General features: G+C 29.1%; 2 protein-coding genes across 5 annotated transcripts in view; both read right to left on the bottom strand.

Moving 5' to 3' along the window:
* Positions 1 to 261: 261 nt before the first annotated feature.
* LOC109605271 (uncharacterized) lies at positions 262 to 789 on the bottom strand. The gene is made up of 3 exons (XM_020021842.2): positions 586 to 789; positions 477 to 531; positions 262 to 424 (listed from the first exon to the last, which is right to left on the bottom strand). Exons 1-3 carry the CDS (start codon positions 787 to 789, stop codon positions 267 to 269), a joined length of 417 nt encoding a protein of 138 aa, XP_019877401.1. The 3' UTR covers positions 262 to 266.
* A 3,163-nt stretch (positions 790 to 3,952) lies between these two features.
* The window catches only part of LOC109605260 (protein FAM214A), a 51,402-nt gene continuing 33,708 nt past the window's right edge, over positions 3,953 to 21,646 (bottom strand). For all 4 annotated transcript variants that reach the window (XM_049961934.1, XM_049961933.1, XM_049961932.1 and 1 more), the window contains 9 exons: positions 10,305 to 10,502; positions 9,431 to 9,594; positions 8,608 to 9,066; positions 8,269 to 8,551; positions 7,494 to 8,137; positions 7,226 to 7,383; positions 5,901 to 6,073; positions 5,608 to 5,846; positions 3,953 to 5,529 (listed from right to left, as the gene is read on the bottom strand). In XM_049961934.1, coding sequence (XP_049817891.1) covers positions 5,361 to 5,529; positions 5,608 to 5,846; positions 5,901 to 6,073; positions 7,226 to 7,383; positions 7,494 to 8,137; positions 8,269 to 8,551; positions 8,608 to 9,066; positions 9,431 to 9,594; positions 10,305 to 10,502 — 2,487 coding nt within the window. In that variant the 3' untranslated portion in view covers positions 3,953 to 5,360. The remainder of the gene's footprint in view (positions 5,530 to 5,607; positions 5,847 to 5,900; positions 6,074 to 7,225; positions 7,384 to 7,493; positions 8,138 to 8,268; positions 8,552 to 8,607; positions 9,067 to 9,430; positions 9,595 to 10,304; positions 10,503 to 21,646) is intronic.

Below are 21,646 nucleotides of genomic sequence, written 5' to 3'. Positions count from 1 at the left end.
ATATATATATATATATATAATTACACAAAATTAAATGAATTTTTATTCATAAAAATTGATTTATCTCTAACTTTTGAATCTGTGTTTATTTATGAAGGGGAGAAACTGTAAGCGGTAACTTATTTAATAAAAAGAAACAAAATTTCAGTTAAACATAATATTTATTTTTCATGCAACATTAAAATTATTATATATTAAAAACACCCCTCAACCTATACACTGTTAATTACATTATAAATATCTAAAATTACAATAAAAGAAGCATTTTATGATAAATTAGCTAAACCTGACGGTGTTCTCCTTTTCATGCGAACTTTTTCCCAGTCGAAAACTGAAGGATCTCCGAATTCTTTTTCCATGTCGGACGGGTTAAACATGTCTGGTTCATACTCATACTTGTCCGTAATTTCAGACCATGTGGGATCTGAAACATCACCTATATGTAGATGAAATAATTAAATTATTTCGAAGCTTACATTTGAACATTTTATCCGTAATTTCCACATCATCCTGATCATTACCAAATGGAATCTGTAAAAAAATTAGTTTTATCCTTTTACAAAGTGTTTTATTATTGATAGTAACCTGGTTTCTCCTGCCAATCCTCGGTACCGATTTGGAAGCTTTCAGGAAGAACTTTTCAAAATCGGCATTGGTACCCTTGTTCCTGCCAATCCGTGGAACACTTTTCGAAGCTTTTAGGAAAAAGTTACTGCTCTCCTCGCCATTCAACAGATCGAACTGTGAAAAGACTACCAGAACAGCACAGATAGCGACGCGAGACCACATTGTTAACGACTAGATTTGGATTCACACTGTTTTCCTTCTGTTCACCGCAGGTTTTTATATATTTCAACGAGACGGGGTAATTTGAATGCATGAAGTGTTAGTACAGATAATAGGGTCAATTCGGTTTTTATCTACGTATTCGATCTGGTTAATTATGGAAGTACCCCTATGTTATCAGTGTCACCTGCCTTGTGTGCATCATTTACATATTCAGGAAATATCATCTAATTTTTGTTTTGCATTCATACATAGATACATTCCTTAGTTTCCTGCGTTAAACCTTATAATTAGATATTCATAACATAAAGGTAATCGAACTTGTATAAAATGGTGGATGCGCTGGTTACAAATTATATGATATCAATCCAATATAATAATTATAAACTAAACAACAATTTCTTGGTGTAATTTTTCCTTTCAACGATTAAAAATATATTACCACTATTGTCATTCAATAAACATAAAGAAATAAAAAAATACAATATTCAATAAACATGTACAACAGTATTTACAAATGGCAGTTAATCTAATAAAACAAATGAGAATAAAACCAAAATAATTTATTGTACAATTAAAAAGGTCCTATTCCTTTTAAATTTCCATAACATAATCCAATTTCTATAAAATGGTGGATGCGCCGGTTAAAATTTGTAAGGATCTATGCTCATATGAAACTTAAAACAGCAGTTTTTTCATTTTAAAACTATTGTCTAAATAGAATTCTTTATTGGGTATTGGAGTACGTATGTATATAAATTAATGAATATTCTTTTGTTGAAAAACTTGAGACTAAAACCATCAGTTTCAACTTTTATAATGTTTGCACTTAAACTAACAATAAAATGTTTTTAATATTTATATTTTATATTTGTTAATATGTATTTACATTGTAGTTAAATAAACATATGGGAAAATATAAAACTGAAATAAAATTTGGTATCCCTATTTAAAACTTATTCCAAATTTTGTCTTTAAATAAAATCCTCAAATAATATATTATTATATCTAATACGTAATTCTATGAAGTTATGGTTCTAAAGGTATATTGTTGTTGTAGGAATTGATAATATATACAAAATTTTAAAAAAACTTACAACAAAATATATGATTTTCCAAATCACTTTTTTCAGTACCAAATTTAATGATTAAATTGAATTTATACATTTCAAGACAGTATAAGCCATACCATAACTTTTCACTGTGAATAATAATTCTTTTTTATTCCTGGAGGAAGTTCTCTCTCATTCAAAGGCAATTTAAACTGTGTTTGTAATAATTTCATCATTATAAATTATAAAAACATATTAGTGGCAAAGGATACAAATTTATTCGTATACAAAATAGAATAACATAAAGATAAAAACGATTTTTATTTTTAATATTTATCACGTAAGAATTTTTTCAATATACAGCCAAATTGAACAAATAACGGAAGAAAATTTAACATTTCAAACTTAATATTAACAAAAGTAATGTTTCCAGACACATTTTTTTGTAGTAAATTATTTTAAAACAAAATATACTATAGTATTAGATTAGAAAGAATTACCATTTTTTCTATTGAAAAAATGCTAATTCTTTCTCTAATGGTGAGAAATTATAGTATGCCTGTAAGATTAACAGCATTGAGATTATAGTGCAACTAAGTCACGTGCAGATAAATCGACGTTTACTTTATACAGTGGATGTAATTAGTTTTTAAAATATTTCTGAAAATTTGAAAAATAATTTCTTTGTGATAACTCTATTCCTATAAAATTAAATATTCTTTTTGATAACAAGAAATTAACAAAATTTTTAGTGATTATGATACTATTGTATAATACATATTAATAATTGTGTAATAAGTAATACATTATGGAGTTTTTTAAAGACCAAATAAAGGGAAGTAAAATATGAATATGCTATATTTACTAATGCTATTAAATTAAGATTCAACAACAATCAATTTTTTAAGAAATTGTAATTATTATTCTTAATATTAGTATAACATTTGAGTGATGGTAAATAAAAGCGTACAAAATTTATTTTAGAAATAATTATATTAAAATTAGTATATAATAATTCTTTATTACATTTATTTTGTCCTAATATACTGATGTTTAATCTGTTTATATACGTATATTTATTTACTAATAATTATATAAATTAATAAATTTTCCTGTTAAGGGCAAGATTCTTGCATGTTCAGTTATAGTTATTTGGTTCCACTTTTGCATTGCTAAATATATTTAAAAATGTATATTTCGAATAATGAAACAATTTGAAAGTGATAAAATATATATTTTTACAAATAAAACAAAAAACTTTACTATATAAACTATATTTTAAGATACGTTTGAACCTAATATACATGTTTAACAATTGCTACTTAAATATTTTTTACAACTGATAAATAACGTTATTATAAATATTAAATACAACATAACATTATTAAGTCGTCAATACGTAGTCTAAAAATAATATAATGCATACAGTAGAACCTTGTTATTCTGAACTAATTGGGGTCGAAGGTGGTTCGGATTATCGAGCATTATTGTTGAACAAACATATTTTTATGTACATTGTGTGTACTTAATCCAATATACGGGAACTATAAATGTATCTTTTCAAGCAAAAAATTAAATTTGAAATTCACAATCTTGGAATAATTCATTAAATTTAAAATACTGAAGAGAGAGTACAGGTATACAATTACCAGGTTTATATTATTCAAGTTTTTACTCACCTATTGTTAGTGGTAAATCTTAAAAAAATCATAATTACGATGTTATTATTATGGTTTTGGTATAAATTTCTTTAATTGGAGTAAATAAAATACAATATTAATATTTTCACACATTTATTTTCATGTACTAATAAAAAATTAGTATAATATAATGTATATATATAATAAATATCTTTTATATGACTCTAACTTTATATGCTTTTAGATTACTGGTTACAAATTATATGATGCCAATCCAATATAATAATTATAAACTAAACAACAATTTCTTGGTGTAATTTTTCCGTTCAACGATTAAAAATATATTACCAGTATTGTCATTCAATAAACATAAAGGAAGATTTAAAAAATACAATATTCAATAAATATGTACAACAGTATTTACAAATATGTAATGGCAGTTATGAGCTATTCATCTAATAAAACAAATGCGAATAAAACCAAAATAATTTATTGTACAATTAAAAAGGTCCTATTCCTTTTAAATTTTCTATACTGATACCTGATTTATTCACCTCTTTAGGCAACATCTATTCGTAACATCGAAATTTGGGCTGTCCAATCTAAGCATTCTAGTCTGAAATGGTGGGAATATGAAACAGTGTACAACAGCAAACAGCGTCTCTATAGTGATTATTAACTCTTAAGTGACATCTAATACGATTGGGGTTATTGGGGATGATTTAAGTACGGCCCTGTTTTATTATAATAAAATTGGGTATTAGTCCGAACATCAATAAAACTTTTTATAAATAAATAAATTAAGGTTCAAGTGAATGAATGTGTGTAAATATAATTGGAAAAAACTTGTAAGTAACTCCTTTCATTGAAAATATTTTATTAATAACGTTTTATGACACCAGCATAAACATATCATTCACTGTTCCCTTTAATTGTTACAGAATGCAAAGTTTAAAGTTTTCACAGTTTAACATTTTACATACATTAAAAAGTAATTTCATTCGCCAATTGGACTCATGCCATTGAACATATACAGGGTATTCAAAAATGTGTTTTTTTTTTATTTTCAATTGGCCGTTTCTAGATTGACATATCCGTGATGTGCAGGTAGCAATAATAAATAAATTAATTTAATATTTCTTATTTTTTGTTTAATTTTTACATCAGTTGACATAAGAATTCATTTTATATTTTAAGGGAATACATTTTAAGAACACCCTGTATAAATAAACAGCAACACTATTACATCAAAATGATTCGCACACTTTTTTGTGCAACATGAAAGTTATGAAATTTGACGACTGAGAAAAGGGGAATGAAATTAAAATAAAAATTGGAAATGCCTCATTTCCTAGTTAATGAATAAAAGTATAAATTTGTGGTATACATATTTTAAAACATTTCAGTTTTAATAAAACCATGGCAATAATTTCATGTAATATATTAGAAATACTGAAAAGAAAAACAAAACTGAAAAAATACAAATAACTTTAAAAAAAATATATAAAATAATATCTGTCCATAGACAATAATTTCAAACACTAAACCAAGAATCAAAGTAAACAAATTTTAATCTATTTGCTAATACCGTGAGCAAGTACCAAATCCGTTGCCCCAAAAATTCTCAACCAAACTCAAACCGCAATCAATCCACGCTCTAAACTAATCTTTTTCCTCTACACACTTCAAAATGCCAAACTCTTGTCTATATGCCCCATACAGCGCCGGCCGGACAGCCCGCCCTAACTAAGTTGAGTGCTCTTCACCTCTGCACGAAACAGCTAAGCAGGAAACAGCAAAAGTGATTGTAGACAGTGGACGGGGCGACGGTCGGCCTCCTGGCTGCAGTGGCAACACCACCCATATTCATCCCGGCTTCTGGTTACTTCCTGGGCGAGAAACGTGGATTGCTGGGCATATGTGTGAAGCTGCGAAGTTCGTAACTCATGTCGATGCCATGTGCCGTCGCCGTATCCATGTCGCTCTTGCGGAATATAATCATGCGGATGTCACTATGCAGATAGATTTTGCCGGACTTCGAACTCATAAATCTAGGAAAGTAAATGATCAAATTAAAATTTATTCACAGATACACTACAACAAAAATAATTAAGCAAAAGCTATATTACCTTAAATGTATGAGATATCTCAGCCACTTGGGACCCCATTCAAGGTTTTCATCTTTGCAATTGGTGGGCATATACAATGTGCGTTGCCTAATGAAGGTTTGGGAATTGGGTGGCATATCAGTGAGATCGTACATGATCACGAACATCTTCACCACGGTTCCCAATGGGTTGAACAATGTTACTTGTACCGTCCCGGATTTAGGCACATTGTATCCCTTCTTTCCCAAATTGATGTGACCCTAAATAACATAGACAGTAAAAAATAGTTGCGAAGAAGATGAATTGTTACTTACAAGATATGGAGTCGATACTTTATCGTTGTCACCGAGGGTGTAGAAAAATACGGTGACGGGTACAATCAGATGTTTGGGTACAAATGAACCACTTGCACCCAGCTCCGCTCTGAATCCGTGGACGGTCGACACTGGCTCTAGGCGTCCATTCAGGACAGACTCCTCGAAACTCCCTAATAAAGTGAATTTTAATCTCATTACCGCACAATAATCTTACAAATTAAAATTAAGAGGCGGTGATATTAGGAAGATTACCACTTAAACTTCCAAATATCATTATTTCATCAGTACACGTAAGTCATTTCATTTTATTTCTACTGCATCTGGGTTATGGAGGAATCATGTATCACCAAATTGTAAAAACAAATTTACAGTTGTTCAAAATGGTGTTGGGAATATTTACGAAATAAATTGAAACAACACAAACAATAAAAATAAGGTCTGTGGAATTCTCATAATCTATGATGGGGCCAAATGGACAATTCCTGAAACATGACATGTACGTTGCTTATTTATGGTGGCAACGAAATATATTTCACAAACCTTGTTTTGGAAAATCAATAAGGGAGTCTTTCACTAATCGATTAAAAAGGGATTTTAGCAGCCAATTATGGTTATACAATCGGGAATGCGATTGAATGAAAATGTTTTTCTGTAATACTGCAGTACAAGTGAAAAAGACACTTTTTTAATGAAAATGAATTTTTCACAAAAATCGCTCGGCTACTGCATCTACTTAACAATGTGAGAACTGTCCAAAATGTGTGGATATTATAAAATGACAAAGACCACCTTCATCTGTAAGAGGTCAAAGTCTAAAAATTGAATTAATTTTTTCTACCATATTTTTTTAGCACAAAAAAATGAATTTCTTCTAGAAAGCAACGTTTTGGTTGATTTTTTCCGTTCAGTTATGAAGACTTTTTCACTTGTATGACAGAATATTTCTCATTTTTCTTTTCCAAATATTTACAGTGCATACACATATAGTTTAGATGCAATAATAACATTCAATGGGTTATTACTGCATACTAGACTTTTATCATTGGTTCCGATAAATCTGTCATTTTTCTATGTGTAAAATTTCAAAACCATTAACATTAAATGAACTGGAAGCCATTTAAAATGAGATCCAGAATCAAATCCCCAATTAGATCGACTATAAATGAACTCCAAAAATACCTTACAATATAAAGAAAATAAAACGAGAAAATTGTGTACGTACATCGTGGCGCTCTCGAACGAGACAGGATAGCGAGAGACCCGGAATTTGCGCGCAATAAAGAACACTAGAGAAGACCCGCGCGTTTCCCCTTACTACCAACCTAACAAGTTAGCGGCGTGTCCCTTGCGACGGTACTTGATGGGTGCGACCGTCTGTTGCCGGCTCTCGCTCTGGAACAGTTCCGGGCTGCATGGCGAAACGATGCTACCGTCGCTCTCGCTCTCTTCATCCGTTGAAAAACTACTCGAGAACAACGCACTAAAAACGAATAACGAATAAATAAACATTCAGGATTTTAACAGAACTTTCATTTTTTAAACAAGGGTCAGCAGTGAAAAAAAGAAGAAGGGTAACATAACTAAAATTACCTTTTTATTGCTGAAACGGAATTGATGGTGGAATCAAAATCAAAACAGGTCTTGCCCCTTCTCACTGGTGCCGGACTGCTGGTTAGTGGTAGCCCAGTCCTGGAATGGAACACCATGTTGGCCGCATTGTCTAAATTCTTCCTGAATTTGGCCTGTTCTAGTGGCGACGGAATATCGACAGCCGCGTTCAGTTCCTTAGCTTTATCGTTTTGTTTGTTCTCCTCGTCGTTGACGGGGTCGTAGTCATCGAATGTGATCTTTTGCTTGGCCTGAATCTTACGCCCCAAAGCTCGGGAAGCGTGCACGTTCGACACGTCTCTGGGCTTGGCCGATCTGCCCCTCGGAATAGGAATATCACAATGTTTGTCTACATATATGTTAAAATATTTCGCTCCCTTAATACTAAAAATATCACTTGCGCTCATATCACATTTAGCATTATCACCAACACTCGCACTGCAATCATTGGCGGATATCTGTTGGTCAGATTCATCGCCCTTCAATCGCTCCTCCACTTTGTCCTTCTTGACGGTCCCGTCGTCGGGACTGGAGCTGCAGCAGTCCCCGGGACCGTCGTTCTTTCTTCCACTACGCTCTATGGCCTCCAATAGCAGCTGACCCTTGTTTTTTGGATTGAGATCATTCTAAAAAGGACAATTCCAACATTACATACTAGTTATAGATTGAAAGCTAGTCTTAAATTTCTTAAAGGTTTTGATGAAATCTAACAATGCATTTTTCTTATTTAGTTTTACGTTTATCATCATCTCCTTACCTTTTGTACCATGGTCCATTGCACCGCCCCGTTGCTACATATTTGACAGCCCTCAACGCCTCCACCGCCTCCGCCCCTTCTGCATAGATCGCTTTCCAATTTGGCGCTCTTCGACTTCTTCTCCTCCTCTGGACTGATATTCCTCTTCTCGTGCTTGTGGTTATCCGGTTCGTACGTATTTGCTTTCTCGATGTCGATTCTGAGCTTGTTCTGTTGGCTGGATGTGGATGGTTCTGAATTGGCCGGAATCTGGTTACCTGGCTTCTTTGTAATCTGGCACAATCTGAAATAGGGCAACTCAATAAATAAGAATCATCATCCCTGGTATACCTTTCGTACCTCTTGTGGTTGATGACTTTTTGCTCAATTGCTCCACTCTCGAACTCCTCTAGATCTTCGCATCTGTGCTTGCCCTTCAAAGTGCACGACGTATGCATCCTGTCATCAACAATGTCGTAAATCTCGTACGCGTTTTCCTGAGGCAAACACTGAGCGCATTTGAAGTTAGGCACCGACGACATCCTAGGCAAGCTCAAAAACGTGACACTCAACGTGTCTCCGGATCCTAGGTCCGTTAGAGGGAACTCATGTTTGACTGGCGGCAACGAGAACTGAGACGATGAGGCGGTGATTACTTCTCTGGGCTTTCCAAGACGGTAGGTCAGGTTAGAGCGATCGATCTTGCAAGGAGTGGATTCGTCTTGGGTGGTAAGCCAAGCGGCGATTTGGGAGAAATAGAGCTGCGATCGGATCGCGCTGGTCAGCTGTTGGGCATTGAAGAACAACGAGCCGGGTGTCCTGAAATATTTCATTAAATATTGATCAGTACCATTTTCTTTTGAATAACATATGAAATTCAAGTTCTTAATTTTTAATTTGATTAAGCAAAATCTTTTATTTTTTATTGACTGAAATGTAATTAGTTTCTCTCTTTTTCTTTGAAACTATCATTTTTAGTCAAATTGGGACCATCTTCAGTCATTTTTAAGTGACAGTTTACAATTTGCTTAAGCTCTAAGTGATGACCTTTTATTATTTATTAACTGACTGAAATGTAAATAGTTTCTCTCTTTTACTTTGAAATTTTCATTTTTAATCGAATTGAGCTATTTTTCACTAAAACTAATACATAACAGGAAATAAACTATTTTTTTTGTCTTACCTATTTCCGTTTGTTTTAAAGTACCACTTCTCTAAAAGAATGTCCGTATCAGATGATTCCTTTTCTTCTTTACAATCACAATTTAGAGCAACTTCAATGCAAAGTGGTTGATTTTTATTCCAAAAATTAAGAACGATTTCCTTATTGGTTTTAAACTTCTTACACTGCAACCAAAAATACTGCATTAATAGTTATTTGCATACATTATACAGAAAGTAAAACTGTTTAACATATTCATCGAATTAATATCTAATAAACCAGAAACTAACACTCTTTAAAATATTAAATTAAAAGGATTGGTGGGATATTGTAATATGGGTTTGTGGCACTTTTGCCTATGTTTCTTTACTCCGTGAATTACTGATTATTAGCAACATCTTTAAACTGTACTTTTACTTCTAGTGTAACATTTCTCTCTCATAAAAGTCAAAGCAACGAGCAATTTCTTATCCAAGGACAAACGAAAATGACAAAATAAACACCCTGTGTTTAACACGATTAGCTTATTTTGAACACAATTAATAATCCATAAACATTTAATAACAAATTTTTCCATAATTTAAAATCCGAATACCCACGATAATAATTGTAAATGAAAACTAAGCATTAGTAATCTGACTTGCAACAAGGTCGAACACTTTCGAAATATGATATAATACGGAGTCTTGATTTTTTTGCATTTACACATGTTTCTCTAGATAATCGTAGATAATGTGCACGAGATTATTATCAGTGTGCGATGGTGAAATATTAACGGCCTGTTGCGAATCGATTTCAATTAACTATTTATAGAATCGATTGGGGGAACCGCATGATAACGAATTAAATTTGAACGGGCAGTAGCAAAATGGTGACTGACAGACAGTGATCGTACCAATGAGTCCGTCAAGTCGCAGGTGTGTTCCTCGGGATTCGGTTTGTTGCGGTTGCAATGGGGTCCCTCGTAGAATTTCTTCGATTTGGAGTCGAGTTTGCCCGGAATGCGTCCTTCTGTAACAAGCGCGGCGATGCTTACAAGAACTTCGCCCCCATCTTTAGTACTTTCCTCTGTATCGAAACTTGAACTATGCATCTGGAATAGATTAAAATGCATTGTAGTATTTCGTCACTTTATAAATAATACATACTTATAGATAAATATAATGGATGTTAAAAAAATAATTACGACAATTTTTTGGTTCAACCCAAGTTAACCAACCTAAAACTGTACCCGTGAATCTCAGTAACAACAACCTAACATAACCTCATAAAATATGAAAACTTTAGTATTATACATATGATAAATAATAACCAACCAGTACCATAGATACAAAAAACAAATCAATTTATATCTATGTATGGAACTTCTTGTAATATAATATTTCTTAATTATTAAGCAAGCATAAAATGTATTTCTGGAATTAAATAAATAATTCATGCCTCTAAAAATTAGTTTTGTCGGTTAACAACATATAAAAACTAAAATCTGGTTCACTCTACCTTTAAATTGTATTTATAGTATCTATACTCCATTCAAACTAGGTACATAGTAACATAAATTTAGTTGTGTGATAAGCAGGTGACCGCAAATAACTGATGGGCAATATGATTCTTATTAGACAGTTCGGTAGGATTGGTTTCTGGTTAATTCCTACTATAAAGAATATTTTTCCAATTCGGTTACATATTTAATTTATTATTATTTATTTAAAATTATTATTATTTAATTAAAATTTTGTTGTATAGCCTTTATTCCAATACATCTCTCATTATATCAATATACATGAAAAGGTACATTTCTATAATGGTTCTATACGATACCAAAAGAAGCAATCCCAAACGTATTCTCCAGCATGTTTCAAATTTTTTGTGATGTATCTTGATGATCTTGATCCTATTCTATTGAATTTTGATTTATTACTCCAAAGTATTCCTCGCCAAAATTCTGGAGGACTCTTATTCTTTCTTTAATATCAATATTTTTTCACTAAAATATATCCTGGTAAGTTTTATTAATTCAGTAAACGTATGATTTTTCTATTTGACGTACTAACATTGTGTGACTCAAATAATTCATTTTTTTCTTTGCCAAGATGAGAAAAAAAATTACTGATTCTTTAATATTATCTGTCTATAAAAGGAGTTGTTTTTTGTTAGGACGTTTTCTTATTATTGTATTTGTCAGTTGAGTGGGTTATTTCATATTTTTAATAACATTGTAACACAACCGAACTTAGGTTTTTAGCAATGTCAACAATATATGGACCTTGATGTTTTTATTATTTTCTTTTTCTATGGAGTGCAACGATTCTTTCTCCTCTCTGAAAATGAATTCAATAAAATAATATAAATACTAGTAAGAATATATTCTCCTCATTAGGAGTATTGTTAGTTATTGTCCAAACGAATCAGACTAGTATGTGAGTTCTCGTTGTTTTCAGTCTCATCTATCAGCATACAACTGATTTGACACTCGATTCATCGGTTACCAACACATTGAACGTGTCATCCACTTGATCTCAGTTGATCCTGTGCCGTGCGGATAGATGAGTGTTTACCCTAGGAGATACTTTTCATCAACAACACTTCGTGCTCACTTACGACCTGCCGTTGGCACACGATTCACCTGTTTTTTGTACCTGAGCTAAAGGGTAACAAACACGGCTGCATGCGGGTTGTCAATAGACGGACCGTGCTCTGCAACCGCAGTTGGGGCTGATGCTGGAGCGTGATCATGTTATATGAGGAATTACGCAGGTTTTTTATCGGGCATCACATTAAAATTCTCTATGTACGACACCAGCTTTAGGGTCAACCGTTATCTAACTCCATGGATGTCTTCTAATGAGATACCTTTAGGCATATGTGTGTCCTTAAATGTGGAGAAGTGTTGGCGTCTGAGTAAACGATAATGAGGGAAAATAATAATGGATAAGTTGTATCCATTTTCAACGAAAGTAACCCATTTAACATAATTTAATAAAAGATAATTGGTGAATTTGGAAATATAGCAAATAATTTTTCAGAAATTGTCTTTTCAAGTTCATTTACATACTACGAAATTTAAAATTTCTATTATATTAAAGTAAAGCGAAGTGTATAACAATTTATATTCAAAAACAATTAAATAATTGCAATATAAATAAATTCAAAATTTATAATTTAATCGATTGCCTCATTTTTTAATTATTTTTATTAATATTTAGAACATGTTATTATCTTTTAAAATATTTAAAATCTTCTTAATTTTGTATATATTTATATTTATATATAAATAAACTTCCTTAAACATTTTATGTGAGTAATCATTCTTTAATTGTGATGACATTTACATTAATTCAGTGTGTTCATAAAACAATTAATAGAAATCATGATATTATTGTATTATTCATCCCGCAAAAAAATTCTTGTAAATTACACATTAATTTTAATTAAACATATATTATCATTCGTTGATAAACAGTTAGTTTTTATACATAATTTGTATAAAATCTTATAAAAACAAACACATATGGAAAAATTAATACTATACAGAGTTTAATATTGTACGTTAAGATTTACAATTTCATCAAAAATGTATTTTAAAACGTTACTGTAAATATTTTTAAGTAAAATTATTACATAACTTACAAACACTTGACAAAAACAATGAAATTATTTTAAATTTGTTATTAAATATTGTAAAGTACCATATCATAATAGATAAATTTTATCACAAATAAAAAGTAATTAAATTATCTATTACATATAAAAAAATAAGCAATTTAATATAGATATATAAATATTATTAACATTTCTTAAATATTCAGGGTTAAATATGTTTAAAAAATCTATTGCACCAATAAAATTTTCAAATTTCATCACAGGTGTTCAAACTTTAATGAGTTTTTTATGTGTATTTTCAACGAACAAGATCTGATATAGAAAGAACACATTACGAAATCTGTGTAGGTTTAACTGTATTTAATTACAATCCCATATATTTCGGTATTCGCATTTTACCCTTTCTTTTTTTATTTACGTAGTAATCACTTTTAAACATACACATTTGGTTTTTAAATTTATTATCATATTAAATTTAATTGCATTGGTGATTCGACCAACTTAATATTCGTGAATAATCAAAATAAAGGCCAACGCATGTATTAAGTTTATCTCAACAACAAACTTAACAATTTCGCAATATTTATATATAAATATGCATATTTTGAATTTAGGAAAAAACTTATCTGCTTTAATAAATTCATTATTTAGTCTAACAGTAAATGTCAGAAATATATTTATCATCATCTTTATTCATTAACATTAATAGGCTTATCTTGAATTAGACAGTCATTGTAACATATTTTATACAAAATTGTCAAATTATAATTATTTTAGTTAATTAATTACTTTAATATTTTTGTAATATTTTCGAAGACATTTATGAATTATTTTCAAATTATTTTTTAACTAAATTATTTTACATAGTATTGACAAAATAAGATTAACAATGATTTAATTGTAGTCATAAAACTTTGCGACACCCGCGAGACAAAATTTAATCAAATATCAGACAATATAAGGGAAACATCATATATATTAAAATTAAATTATATTTTATAATACTTTGTAATAAAATTTTATTAACCAATTAAAATATAATAAACAATGATAATTCAAAAAAGCCCTTGAAATGGAAATGTTGCAAATAATTAAAGGCTATTTAAGTGTCATATTATATACTGCCAAAATGAGAGAACACATTTTTTGAGACTTAAGGATGTCTTTCCTAAGGCATTTACTTGAAACTTAACATCAAAAAATCATAAACAAACAACATAAAATTGGATATTCTTATTTATTCCACTATACTCTATTCAAACTAGGTACCGAGTTACCACAGGTACCGGATGAATAACAAGGGTTGGCCCATACTTAAATTTGGCCAGGGTAGCATTCAGACATAAAGTGTTTCGTACCATTCCTAATATATATTTATTATTATTATTTATAATAATTATTATTTAAAATAATATTAGCAGAATATTTTTTAATATTTGTCTAAAAATATTTGGATTCTTTTAGATTTAAATACGACCCTTTCGACAATCACATGTACTGTGCATGTAATACCCTAGCTGCTTGTGTGAATACACTATAGGTCAAATAATACCAAAACATTTTTCATAATTTTCAGCTTTTCTATAAAAATTCTTCAAATTAAGTGATTATCTGAATAATAATAATCTGAAATCTAGTTGCAAACATTTCTATTCTTCTTCTATGTAGAATATTTAAAACAACTAACACTAAAACATCGCTAATCATTTTAGAATATATAGTGGTGGCCATAGAAATAGCACATTGCTATTTATTGTAACTGGCATTTTATTTAAAATAATTACACTATATTCTGTCTAACTGAGGTGCAAACAAATTTCTCATTTTGGGAATTTATATTGTGACACTTTTGAAAAAGTTTGGTGAGTTTTTTTAATTATTTATAAGAGCATTTTATTTTAAAATGGGGCATATAATTAGCCTTTAATGAGCTTTTAATGAGCCTTTTATTTTTGTTGTAAAAAAATTTTAATTTATTGACCTTCTGCTGCTAACTTAAGAGATATCAAATTTTGATGAGGTTTTTTGTTAGCAAAAATATGATAATGAATTAATAATCATTTATCAATAAATTCATTATTTAGACTAGCAACAAATATCAGAAATATATTACAGTACCGTTGTATTGTTTATTATTGTTATTAAAATTATTATTATTGTCTTTATTGATAGTTTTTCGTTCCAGATTGTCACAAAATACAATATTTTATTAATAAAATGCTATTATTACAATTAATTGGGCTATTTTAATGTAATATTATCATTTAATTAAATTATATTACGTAGTATTTAAAAAATAATATATACATTAATTTAATTGTAGGCAAAAAATGTTATACGATTGTTTCTGATATTTTACTTGACGATTGTTTCTATTAACAAATTTTAAATTATGCACTATAAAGAGAATATAATATTCGTCAAAATATTGAGATGATAGTAGAAATTATGTTACAAATTTTGATGAGGTAAGTTTCTGTTAGTGATATATGATGAGTTCCTTTAATTTATCTCGTTTAATATATCTATTATTTTGTTGCAATGTCAGAAATATATTTATCACTGTTTTATTAATTTTTATCATTATTTTTATTAATATTAACAGGCTTATCTTGCATTAAGCCAAGCGTTTTAGGATAATTCTTTTTGTTCAGTATTGTCCCAAATTACGGAAAAATTCCGCGTGACCAATTCGAAGCGTTTTATTTCGAAAATGGCAGAGCGCAGGCCTCGAATTACAAGAGTTCTAATTAAAGAGTGGTGCATTTGCAGGCGACGCGTATTCTTTTGACACCGCTCTGACGTCACCTGTGTGTGCAATAACTAAAAACAAAAAAGAGTCAATGTTTCGGTGGCGTATTATCAACCCCCCCAACCGAAAACTAGGTCAAACGAGAATAAATGCGCTGAAATGTGGGTCATCCCCGGTAACCGTGCCCGTGCCTGTGCCCCTTGTAACAACTAAATCAATAGCGCAAAGGGATATTTGCTTAAAGTGGGCATTTAAACGATGCCAACAAGAAAAAAAAATAAGTAAATAAAATTAAACTCATTTTTTTCTCCGCACTTTCACCAGTCAGCTTTCGCTGATCGATATAATTGCACGGATTGTGTGTTTTGAACGATTATACGTTTACGAAAAAAAAAAAAATTATTAAAATAGTAAGTTTAAAATCTCAAACCGACAATCGATCACAAAATCCGCCCATTATCGCTAGCGTGCGATTAAAAATAATAAAGGCGAAGAACGGTTACGTGGAAATGGATCCTGAATGAAATGCAACGTTACAAAACAGGCCATGTAACCAATACCATCACTGCTTAAGGTAAAATTATGCATTAGATTATAATAGCACGGAAAAATGTGGGTCACGGAGCTAAAATGAAAATTCAGGTCAGAATACACTGCATTACTTGAAGAAGAAAACGCATGCATGTAATTTAAATTTGTCGTATTCCAATTTAAATTTATTAATAAATAAACGCATTTTGAGTATTAACGCTCAAAAAGTAATGTCTTTATCAAAATATGAAACTGAATACATTTAATTTTAATATTAATTATTTTACATTTATATTAAATGAAAAATCCTAAAATGAGGACGTAAATGAAGTTTTTTTTAATTGCTTAATTGAAAGATGCTTATCTAACTGTTAATGCTGTCGTTGGACTGTTTACTCTTGCGCTTGAAATACTATAAATTTAGTAAAACAGGCAACGCCTTAGTGGTGACGTCATCAGTGCTCATGCACTTATTCAATCGTATAATATCACATTATTTGGGTGCTGAGATTATAGAAGAGGTTATAGAAAGTACCTAAATATAAAATATTACATTTACTACACCAACAAAAATTTTTATGAGTACATTATAAGACTAGCAACAAATGTTAGATTCTGTCTTGTTCAACAAATTTAAATACTCATCTAACCACATTATATTTATATCTCGGATTTAAAAAATATTATTTTGTTTTATTCTCTTTATAAGAACAAATAAAAATTGTTTTATTACCCTTAAAAGTTAACGAAAAAAAAAAACTTAAATTACAATTTTAACATATTTAAATAAATATGTTTATAAATTATCACTATTTCAATTTGTTATGCTTATTTAATTGTGCTATTTTTACATCTCAAAGTAAATATTACTTTATTTCCTTTAAAACTTAAGATTAAATAAATGTTATTTCTTAAGCTTATATTATAATTAAAGATAAGCCAGATTCTTTGAATAAATTTTCTTTACAATTACATTTTTTGGACACTTAAATAAATGTATATGTAAATTATCCCATTTTGCCATCTTTTGCAAATAAAATATAGGTTTATACCTTCGAACAGTGTATTTCTGTACTAAATAACTTACTATTGTTATAATCAATTTTTGACAAGTTATCTAATTGACCTAGTGCAAATCCTTTTTCCATTTTCACAATAATAAATAATAAACCTGGTAAATATAATTTATCAACCGTTTATCTTCAAGTAATCACACGAAACAATACCAGTAAGAGGTGTAATGAGCACTGATGACGTCAGCAGGCACTACGAGGGCGAGGCTGAACACGTGCTGTATTAAAATTTAAATAATTTGTATCCCCAGAAATACATAACGTATTTTCAATATGTATATAAGGACTCCGTCGAATACAAAATTAAAATCAACTTATTTCTTAGTTAGAGTAAGTTTTCAACCCATTTAAATGAACTGAAAATTTCAAATTACGGACCTGTAGTCACCTACTAACGAGGTCGCATTCAAATAGCATTTATTTTTTATCTTACAAATCTAGATTTACTTGCTTTGTTTGGTAATTTCATTTTTTCCATATTCAAATTTCGTTCCAGCGAATTATCCATCTTGAATGTCGAAAGTTCAATAGACATAAATTAAAATTATACACGCACAATGATATCGTTTTAATTGATAAACGCTTCAAAGTAATAATACTAATAATAATAATAACAAATTAAAGGTAGGTGCCATTTATTTTTACAATTTCTGTGAACGAACGATTGTGAACAATTTGAAGACTTTCACACTTACGCAACAATGTTCATACACCGTAAATTAATGTAACAATTTTAATTTATACCCATTTTAAACCATTAGTTTCACTCTCGTTTCTAACATTGCATCTCTAGCGTGCAATTTCTTTCATAATTGAAGTGAATGCATATATTTTTTTATAATTGCAACAATTTGTTATAACTGGCCGAAATTCTGGAACGGTACGTTTTTATCTAACAGCCACGTGCTAAATAAAGAACGCTATAAATATACTGTTGTAAAAATAATAGATGCAACTGCATTATTTCTAGTTTAATTGGTTTTTAATGGCTGTAACTGAAAATCGGACGCAGACACAAAATCATTTACAAACTTATTTATTATTACAATTTGGAACACTTTCAACGACGTCAACCGACGTCTTCGTCATTATTATAAGACTATTACTTATTCTTATTATTTATATATTTCAAAATACACCTTAGTAATAAATATTTTTTTAAATTTACAACAATAAGACGATAACAGTCATTGTGACTCAGTGAGGTTAATTAACAATTTTTGTTCACAAACACTCATACAAAAATTGTTACATTAATTTATTTTACGAGACAATTTCCACCGGAATTTTCTTATACAATTCTTACAACTTGAATGACCTATTTTAAAAAACTAGCTTTCTACAATTTATCTAACCATAAAAACCATTAAACTACTCAGTAACTAAGCTAATATAGACAATTTGTTTTGTCATCTTCATGAGTCTCCGTTTAATCAAATTTTAGACAGTTTAATGTTAATATAATATCTGACGAAATTAAATACATTAAATGAATGCATTACAAATTTTGAAGATAATAAATCTGTCCGGTAAGCTTAGTAATACAAATAATACTTATAATACTGCATTGATTAATTTTCAAAGCTGTAATTTATCTAATAAATTTCTAAGTATTTTAATATATTTGTAATATTTTCAAAGAGTTATGAATTTTTATTTTCATGTTATTAATAAATTCTGGCTACATGTTATTAAGAAAATATAATAATTTATTATACTACAGTACTCAGTCTTTAAAATTACATTTTGTTTTTAATATTCTCAAAAATTTATGAATTATTATTTTTATATTATCTTTTAACAAACTTAAATTATATATTATTAACAACGAATTTTAATTATATTAACAAAACTTTACTTTTTTACATACAATTGTTATAAATAATTTTATTAAATTTTAGAAAATATTTAATAATAATAATATTTATCAATTATGTTATTTAATAATATTATTAATTAAATAATAATTAAACATTAATACTAATAAACATAATTTAATTATGAGATAAACTCCTTGAATCTGTCAAAAAAATATTAATTTAACAAATAGATATTGTATATCTATTATAGTAGTATAATTACAATTATTATTACATTAGTAATAATTATTATACAATCGTGTATAATTTTGAAATCTATATTTTAGCTAATTAATTTCCATTACTTATTTTGACATTTTTCTTATATATTCAAGGTCTTACGAATAATTATATTCACATTATGACATGGTATTAACAAAATAAGATTTGTATTAATCGTACTCACAAAACTTTTTCCTTTTATAACACACTTATTAATTCTGTTTATAGTACATAATAATAATTAAATATTAATTAAAAAATAATGCGAAATTAATAATTCATAAATGTCCTCGAAACTGTCAAACTATTGAAATAACAATAGAAATAATCTTGAAATTTGGATGAGATAAAGTTTTTTAGCTAAAATTTAACACTAAAAATTAAGTACTAGAGTATAATTATTATTATTAAGGCAGATAATATATTATGGTAGAATAATCATTTTCCGCACTACAGTAATTAATTTTCAGTATTTTTGTTAATTCAGATGATATTTTTGCGATCTTTGAAGAAATTTCAAACTAATTTTAAATTATCTTATAATTAAATTGTAACATAGTATTAACAAAATAAGATTCAGATTATTTTTAATTGTATACACAAAACTTCGTTTTTCTTTTGTGACTTTTCAAGAAGTTTTAAGAATTAATATTTTTATATTACCTTATAATAAAACTGTAAAACGTAGTATTAACAAAATAAGATTCATATTAATTAATGTCCTTGGAACTTCCACAAAACTATTGAAATATTAATGGAAATTGCCTTACCAATTTAGATAACTTTTTTAGATACAGATTTAAAAATAAGCACAATAATATTTTTTGGAATTTTTGAGAAGTTTCATTAATCATTATTTTCATATTACCTTTTAATTAAGTTATGTTACATATTATTAAAAAATAAATTGTATGTTAATTTAATTGTATCCACGAAACATTGTTTTACTTTTATACTTTGTGTTGACATACCTACTTATTTATATCTGCGCAAATTTGTTACTACATTACCATGCAATATTGTCAAACGCCATTATTATTATAATTATATTCAATGCCAAAAAGTTACAAGCTCATCAAGGACACGTGATAAATACGACATTAAATCATTGATACTCTATCTGTTTAAACAACATTAAAACAAAAACAAATATTGGATAAAGTCGATTTTTTATCGTAAAGGTGAATCAGGTTAGGAGTGCAATTTTGTTGATTTGTTTGTTGTTACATTTGAAATACGGCCGCAGTGACCGATGTTCGATAAAAATTCTAGATTAGCCAGGTCGACGACACACTATGTTTATTGTCTAGACTAACCATTGTATTGTTTATGTTTCGCTTGAGCCTCCAAAAAATGTTTTGATGCATATATAAGCTTTGTGTCGCGGTTTATTCGGTCTCAAAGACGGACGGCCCGGCTCATACCTGCACACATTCGACAGTGCATTGTTCCGACCTCGAAACTAGTTGGAGGCAGGATGATCCGTGTAAACACTACGGGGAAGTCTGACGAAATGAAAATGTTCGGACGTTCGAATGGCAAGTGAATTATTCCAGAGTTCTTCCATATGTTTTTTTTTTATTTGGGAAACAAACACCACGACTTATATTTATTTGATAAAAAAATTAAAAGAATTATTAAAATAAATAATTTAAATTCCTTGTCGTAAATCAATGGTTCATTTCCTGTGACTTTGCAGAACATAGTCCTTAACTAACAGACCAACAGCGAGAACTATTGTGAAAGCTTGTTCAATTCTTTATTCATATAAACCAATATTTTTATTCGCATTTGCTTTATATTCAGATCACGTTAAAATATAATTTATATAATAGGTTCTGACATGTAGCGTTTACCATTGAAGTAAACTGTTACTAAACAATCAACGCTTGTTAATTCTGACATTTTGATACACCATCAAAATTTAAATAGTTTAAGGAAAATATTATATTTATCGAAATTAAATGAATAGTTATTAAACTTAACTAAGAGATAAAATAATTTTATAAATTTCGGGGAGTTCCAAAGATATCAGCAAATTTAAAAAAGTTGAAAACGATAAATACATAATCAGGAAGCCTAGAAAATTAATTCTGAAGAGTTTGATTGATAAGCTTTCAATTATTTCTGTAAAACAGAATACTAAAAAATATGTAATAAAAATTCCCCATCAATTTCAGAATAAATAATTTAATTC

Source organism: Aethina tumida, chromosome 1, assembly GCF_024364675.1.
Source record: "Aethina tumida isolate Nest 87 chromosome 1, icAetTumi1.1, whole genome shotgun sequence".
Classification (NCBI taxonomy): Eukaryota; Metazoa; Arthropoda; class Insecta; order Coleoptera; family Nitidulidae; genus Aethina; species Aethina tumida.
The sequence above is the reverse complement of the archived record's forward strand: the minus strand, read 5'-3'. Positions and strand labels throughout refer to the sequence as shown.

What these genes read in the sequence shown, in the direction of transcription:
- LOC109605271 (XM_020021842.2), bottom strand. Translation starts at nt 789, where the DNA reads ATGTGGTCTCGCGTCGCTATCTGTGCTGTTCTGGTAGTCTTTTCACAG. An exon ending in GGATTGGCAGGAGAAACCAG is followed by an intron (nt 532 to 585) that starts GTTACTATCAAT and finishes ATTTTTTTACAG; the next exon opens with ATTCCATTTGGTAATGATCA. An exon ending in TACGGATAAAATGTTCAAAT is followed by an intron (nt 425 to 476) that starts GTAAGCTTCGAA and finishes GTGATGTTTCAG; the next exon opens with ATCCCACATGGTCTGAAATT.